Below are 6930 nucleotides of genomic sequence, written 5' to 3' on the forward strand. Positions count from 1 at the left end.
TCTCGCTATTATGTCAAATTCATATAATCTTTCTGTTTGTTATTCTAGCACTTGAGTTTATAAGTTTGTTATTAATTTACATCCCAGTACAATATTAGCTACTTAAATTTTGGATTAAACTCATTAACCTTTTAGTCTGGTTTCTTGATTTACTCTTCTCATTTTTCTTTTTAGATTTATTTTTTTCTTTAGATCCGAAGAAGTACTTTTCACAAATAACATTCATTTTATAAGGGTTGCCGTAGAATATTATATATCTTTTGAATTTATGGAATGTTCTAATGGTTTGGGTTAGTAATAAGATAGGTTTGTTAAAAAGGAGGTGAAGGTTTTCAAACCGACTTGTAATATTTCTCATTTTCGGATATACTCCGTAATATGACGATGTTGATTTAATTAACTTTCGCCCTCCTGAAAATAATTTTCAAGTTCCGCCACTGATCGCCGGATAAAATATTGAAATAAAAAACCGAGCCAATGAACACCCTTAAATATAAATCAAAAGTCATAGTGTAGTAATACCGAATATTATTATCTCTTAAGTCATAAACGCTAAAAAGACTCGAAATATTAAACTAGAATTTGGTACACAATCCAAGTTCAAGCATAGGAATTCAAAAGCAGAGTGTTTAAGCTATCTTGAGAGATTCTTAACCACATTGACAAGGACAAGTTCTATCATATTCATGCGTAAAGTCTCACATCGTGCAACCTTTGAGACGGGATAGCAAGAAGCGGTTTACTCTTCTTTAGAGTAATGCCAAATTTTTCTGTAAGGTCATGTTCTTCACCTTCTGGAAGGTTCCAGTCGAAAGAGTGCAAGAGCGAAGCCAACATATACATTTGTATTTTATCGGCCAGTGGTATACCTGGACACACTCTTCTCCCCGATCCAAAAGGAATGAACTTGAAGTTGTTTCCGATGTAATCACATTTGTTTGTGCCTTCGTTAATCAAGAACCTCTCCGGATTGAATTCCAAAGCATTATCCCAGTACCGAGGATCCCGATGGAGTGAATAAACATTCAAAAAGACAATAGAGCCCTTTGGGATGGTGTACCCGCCCACCTTGCATTCTTGACTTGGGACCCGCGGGAGTAGAAAAGGGGATACAGGGTGCAACCGGAATGTTTCCTTTATAGTTGCATCTAAGTATTGTAGTTTTGGGAGATGTGATTCTTCAACAATGTTGTTTACTCCTACAACATCCGCCAATTCTTCTTGAATCCTTTTCATCACGTTACAATTTTTAATAATCTCAGCCATCGCCCATTCTATTAGTGTCACAGTTGTTGTGGTTCCTGCAAATATAACATTCTGATACAACAAACTTTAATCATCTTAATTGTTAATGAATCACAATCTAATTGTAAACTATAATTAATTTATTAATTACCGAGAGGATTGCCTTTATTTGGGTGATGTTAAGTGATGTTGCATCATCTTTGTCCTTGAGCTTCAATAACGTCTGTAGTAAATCTTTCTTTTTTTCATCGCCAAATCCATCATCTAACATTATAGAGTTATATTTGATTCTATCTTCAATCATTCTTACATAAATACGATCCAATTTACTGTTTTCAATCTTGAGAGCTCGCTCGAGACCTTGCAGATCTAACCAAGCAAGAAGCGGGAAGAAATCGGACAAGTTAGGTCTTCCAAGTAACTCCGTTATCTTCGAAGTTACCTTCTCCAACTCAGCTCCAAGATCCGTTGAGTCTTCCCAAACCATTCTTCTTAAGATGTTCGCCTCTGTCAAAATAGCAATTTTCCTGACGTCGACTGTTGTACCAAGTTTACCAAAAACATTCTTGACGGTTTTTCTAACTTCGTCCTTTCGAAAACAAGTACAAGCTTCAAGATTCTTGATGCTTAAAAACTCCTGGACGAATATCTTTCGAAGCTTACGCCAGTTATGAGAAAATGCTATATCCTGGCCTCCAAAACTCACTACTGAGGAAGAGATAGTAAGAAAACGGTTAGAAAAGATATCGTCCATGTCACGAGAAACCTCCTTTACTAATTCTGGGGCGCTTATTACGACATGAAGTTTGTTTCCGATATAGAACTTGAAAATTGGGCCGTAAATGCGTGCCATGTTGGTGAACTGTTTGGGCAGGTCAGCCTTAAGGAACGGAAGGTAACCAACAATTGGCAACGAACGCGGACCTGGTGGCAATGGTGGTGAGTTTTTGCTCGAAACTCTCAACTTGTATCGTAAAATAGCAAATAGGATTACTACTGAAATGGTTACGAGTAGTGTTGCCGGTGTAAGCTCATCTTTGATGTTGCTCATCACTTCCATTTTTGCTGTAAGAAAATTTGAGAACAATAATACAAGTCAATCACTTGGTTGCATATATAGCACCTGTAACATGTCAATCAATTATTGGTGCCCTAGCGGTTATCAAAACGGGTTCAGGTCAAAACATGTCAAATTTTTTAACGGGTCAAATGGGTCCGGTCATGACCCACTTTTTCCCTTAAGCTACAAGTAACAATTGAGACCGATGGCTTGTAATATATTTAAAATCATATTCAATTTCGGCGGTCTGTATATAACCAAATGGAATAACACGAGATAAGAAGCTAAACTTTCTACAACATGATAATACGATATTGATCTGGTAGTAATAAGGGGTCGGAGGGAGTCCGGGGTTGTTAGATGATTTTCTCAAAAAGACGTGGAGGTTGGACTACATGTTCTAAAACAGGCTCATGTTCTACCATAAATTGTAGACATGGAGTATGTGATAGCTCCAGTTACATTTTTATATATATTTGAAATTGAAATTAGAACTCTCAATTGAAGACAATGGGGATGATGAAGTCAAATGGTGATTTCACTCGCTTACTACATCAGGAACTCTACCCGATGGGGTATTTTCAGGATCGCTGGACTAGGTGGCATCACATACGGCAACACACTTCTCAGCCGGTACAAGAATACACGACAGAATTCTGGAGACCGGAGACTCGCGCTGTCTTTGGGTACTTCCATCAAGAGTGAAGAAACGTTCCACAAAATACGTACGTAGCCGGTCTGTCGGGAGAGACTCGAAACGAGTTGAGGTTGCATGCACTGGCGAGAATATGTAGGGGCAGGGGGTGGCAGCCACCGCCTCCAGTGAATTTGTAATTTTTAGTGTAAAAATTTTAGATTTTTTTAATTTGCCCCTAGTGGATTTTTTTCCCAAAAGTCTATATTTTGCCCAAAAACCTCCATTATTTGCCCAAAAACCTCGGCTACGCTTTTAAAACATTTTTCGCCCCAGTGAAAAAAAATTCCTGCTTCCACCACTAGTTACATGCCATCTATAGTATATCTAATGCTAGCAGCATAGCAATGCAATCGAGCGAAAAAAAGAACGGGGTTCAAGGTTAGATGACAAGGGAAAGGGGGATGGTTCGTGCAGTGGATCGAGTAAGAAGGGTTCACACAAGAACAAGTCCAATTTGCCTCGAACGTAACTACCCACAAATATGGTGACCATTGTAGAAAAGAAGGAAATACAAGCAGAAATGTTGGTAGACTAGACCGTCCTTACTTCCAAAAAAAGTGGTCAAAAGAAAACGTACAGCCGCGACCACCACAACTAAAGGCAGCGTAGAACTGGGTCCGTTGAAGACGTCAACAAGAGTTTAACCTTGATGGCGTGAACCCACAAGGGTTCAGTGAACACGAACGCATAAGATATCAACGAACACGAACAGTGAACTAGATGTCAGAAAAGAGCAATTCACATTGAAAATCCAAGTGAAACAAGAACTGTTGAAGCTAGACACGGGGAGTCAAAAGAAATTGACACTACTAGAAAACTGTCAATTAGAGACGACATTTTTCCCTCATTGGGGACGACATGTCGTCTCCAATAACCTTTCGGAACGACATGTCGTCCCCAATGATCCGTCGCGAAAACTTTTTCGGCACGACCTCGTTTTATTTCGGGACGACTGTGGGTCCCCCTTTGACTTTTCTGTTGACAGATGGAGAGCTTTTTCCGAATGACTTTTGGAGACGCCGTCCCTAAAGAAATAATAATAAAATATTATTGTATTGCCAACGAATTATAATAAGTATTAAATAAATTATTTGGGAACGACTTTTAGGGACGACCATAATAATTACATATTTATTATAATTAATATTTCTTAGCAAAAACATTGGGGACGACCTTTGGGGACGACATGTCGTCCCCAATAAGTGTATGACTTGGGTTGGATACGAATGGGCACCAAAACACAAGTTACTCAACAATGTATGTTCCGTTTCTCCATAACTAGTCAACACATTGCTGAAGTAACTTGTAGGAAGGAATAATATCTACTATCAACCAGAACAAAGATACCAATTGGAGATGGATGTTGAGGTGTTACAGCCACAAAATGTCACAAAGTGTGGATCTAAGGAAGTCGGTTACCACAAAAAAACGTTTTGTACTATTGTTGCTCTGCCCTACTAAGGAAGACACCATGGTATCCACTTTTTCCCTCACCTGCAGTTATACTACTAATGAAATCAGTGAGACTGTGCATAGATACTCAGATCAATTCGATGAAACAGCCTGGTTACAACCTGACCGCAGAATAACGGATGAGATACAACTAGTAGCTGAGTAGAAACTCGGTATTAGAAAATGAATGGATTAAGAGGCCGATTGACGAATTGATCAAAGTTGGAGTAACAAAACTGAGTAAAGCTCACCATGTAGGCTTGTAGCTCACTGGATATGAAAATACCAAAAAAATATAGTGGTTGGCGTAGTGTACCATTGAGTATGGGTCCGCGAGGATGACACATGGAAAACTGAGTGTAAAACCCGACAAGGGTTATATGAATGACTCGTGATGCCATTCCAACTATGTAATGCACCAGCCATTTTTTGGGTTAAACTAATTCTTACCCTAAATCATATTGGCCCAACAAGATAGTCTCCACTCCCTAAAAATCATAAAGTTCGAGTGAGGTTGGCATAGTACAAAAACAACATAAATTAAAGAGCAAATTGCTAACTTCAGTTTTTAATACTAGCATAATTAAACAGCAAATTGCTAACTTCACTATGAATGCACTAACTACAACCATAAATAGAATGCAAGATGTCCTGAATGCACTAACTTACCATAACATCTTAAGTTATAAAAGCATATGTACAGCTAGATATATAGAAATATACACGTGTTTACAGAATGAAAGTAATTTCTACTTCACATATTGTTAGAATTGTTATAGTTTTAGATTAATTAGAACTTGATTGGTTTTAATTTATATGTTATATAAAAGTGGTGGGTATTATTTATATGTGATAGATGAGGGGTGTTTTTGAAGATATAAATTAGATGGAGAAGAGTTTTTAGAAAGTTAAGTTTTATTACTCAAATTTGCTTATGGTTGTGTGTACATCTCATTTGGAACCTCAAATGCCTATTTATAGGCAAATATGTCGGTTGCTATAGTTCTAGCAACTTCTTGATTTTTCTTACTAGCTATCTTAGATATTTTAACTTGCTTAACTATCTACTAACTTCTAGTATATACTCCTAAAATATCTACTAACAAATATCTAATAATACTTAACTAGTTCTAGAGTTATCTAGAAATACATTAACTTTTAACACTCCTCCTTAATTTATTTCGATGTTACTCCGAGCATATTTCGAAGAAACTCGAACTTTGGTCTCGACAATGCTTTAGTAAAAATATCTGCAATCTGCCCTTCAGTCTTGCAGTATTTTAGTTCAATGTCTTTCTTAGCGGAGACTTCTCGTAAGAAGTGATATTTGATATCAATGTGTTTTGTTCTGCCATGAAATATTGGATTCTTTGCCATAGCAATTGCAGACTTGTTGTCGCACAATATTTGAGTAGCTTCGTCTTGTCTCTCACCCATGTCTTCAAGTATTCTTCTTAGCCATATAGCTTGATTAGCTGAGTTAGCGGCTGCGACGTACTCTGCTTCGGCTGACGATTGTGCTACTGTTTCTTGTTTCTTTGATGTCCATGAGAATACACCAGATCCAAGTGTGAATGCATATCCAGAAGTACTTCTCATGTCATCCACCGATCCGGCCCAATCACTATCTGTGTATCCCTGAAGCTTCGAGTCTATAGTGGGCTTGTACCATATACCATAGTCCATGGTACCTTGCAAATATCTTAATATTCTTTTTGAAGTTCCGTAATGTATTTGTGTAGGGTTTTTCATGTACCTGGATAGCAGACTCATTGCGTACATGATGTCTGGTCTTGTTGCTGTCAGATAGAGTAGGCTTCCAATGAGACTTCTGAATCTTGAAGCATCCGCTTTCTCCGATCCATCTTCTTTTCTCATCTTCTCATTTGCAACTAGTGGTGTGGCTACGGTTTTACAACCATATAGTTTAAATTTCTTCAGGAGATTTTCTGTATATTTCTTTTGGCATATAAAGATGCCTTCATTTTCTTGACTGATTTCGATGCCAAGAAAATAACGCATCAATCCAAGGTCGCTCATCTCGAATGTTTTCATCATGTCTTCTTTAAATTCTTGTATCATTCTCTCATTGTTTCCCGTATATATAAGATCATCTACATACAAGGAAATAATGAGAGTGTCAGAGTTACCTTGGGATTTGATATAGAGTGTGGGCTCACTTTGACTCCTCCTGAATTCTGAACTTGTGAAATAGCTGTCAATGCGGCTATACCAAGCACGTGGTGCTTGTTTTAGTCCATATAAGGCTTTCTTTTGCTTAAGAACTTGATCTTCTTTTCCTTGTTGAACGAACCCCTGTGGTTGCTCCACGTATATTTCTTCTTCCAGAAACCCATTTAGAAAGGCTGATTTCACATCTAGTTGGTGAATCTTCCACCTTCGTTGAGCTGCTAGTGCCACAAGTGCTCTTATAGTATCCAGTCGAGCTACTGGTGCAAAAGTTTTGTTGTAGTCG

General features: G+C 37.9%; 1 protein-coding gene across 1 annotated transcript; it reads right to left on the reverse strand.

Annotated features, from left to right (window-relative positions):
- Positions 1-684: 684 nt before the first annotated feature.
- On the reverse strand, positions 685-2296 carry LOC139868561 (labd-13Z-ene-9,15,16-triol synthase, chloroplastic-like). The gene is made up of 2 exons (XM_071856896.1): positions 1397-2296; positions 685-1317 (listed from the first exon to the last, which is right to left on the reverse strand). The coding sequence occupies exons 1-2, from the start codon at positions 2294-2296 to the stop codon at positions 685-687; spliced, it is 1533 nt and encodes a 510-aa protein (XP_071712997.1).
- Between the last annotated feature and the right edge of the window lie 4634 nt (positions 2297-6930).

The sequence above is a fragment of the Rutidosis leptorrhynchoides genome, chromosome 9, assembly GCF_046630445.1.
Source record: "Rutidosis leptorrhynchoides isolate AG116_Rl617_1_P2 chromosome 9, CSIRO_AGI_Rlap_v1, whole genome shotgun sequence".
Classification (NCBI taxonomy): Eukaryota; Viridiplantae; Streptophyta; class Magnoliopsida; order Asterales; family Asteraceae; genus Rutidosis; species Rutidosis leptorrhynchoides.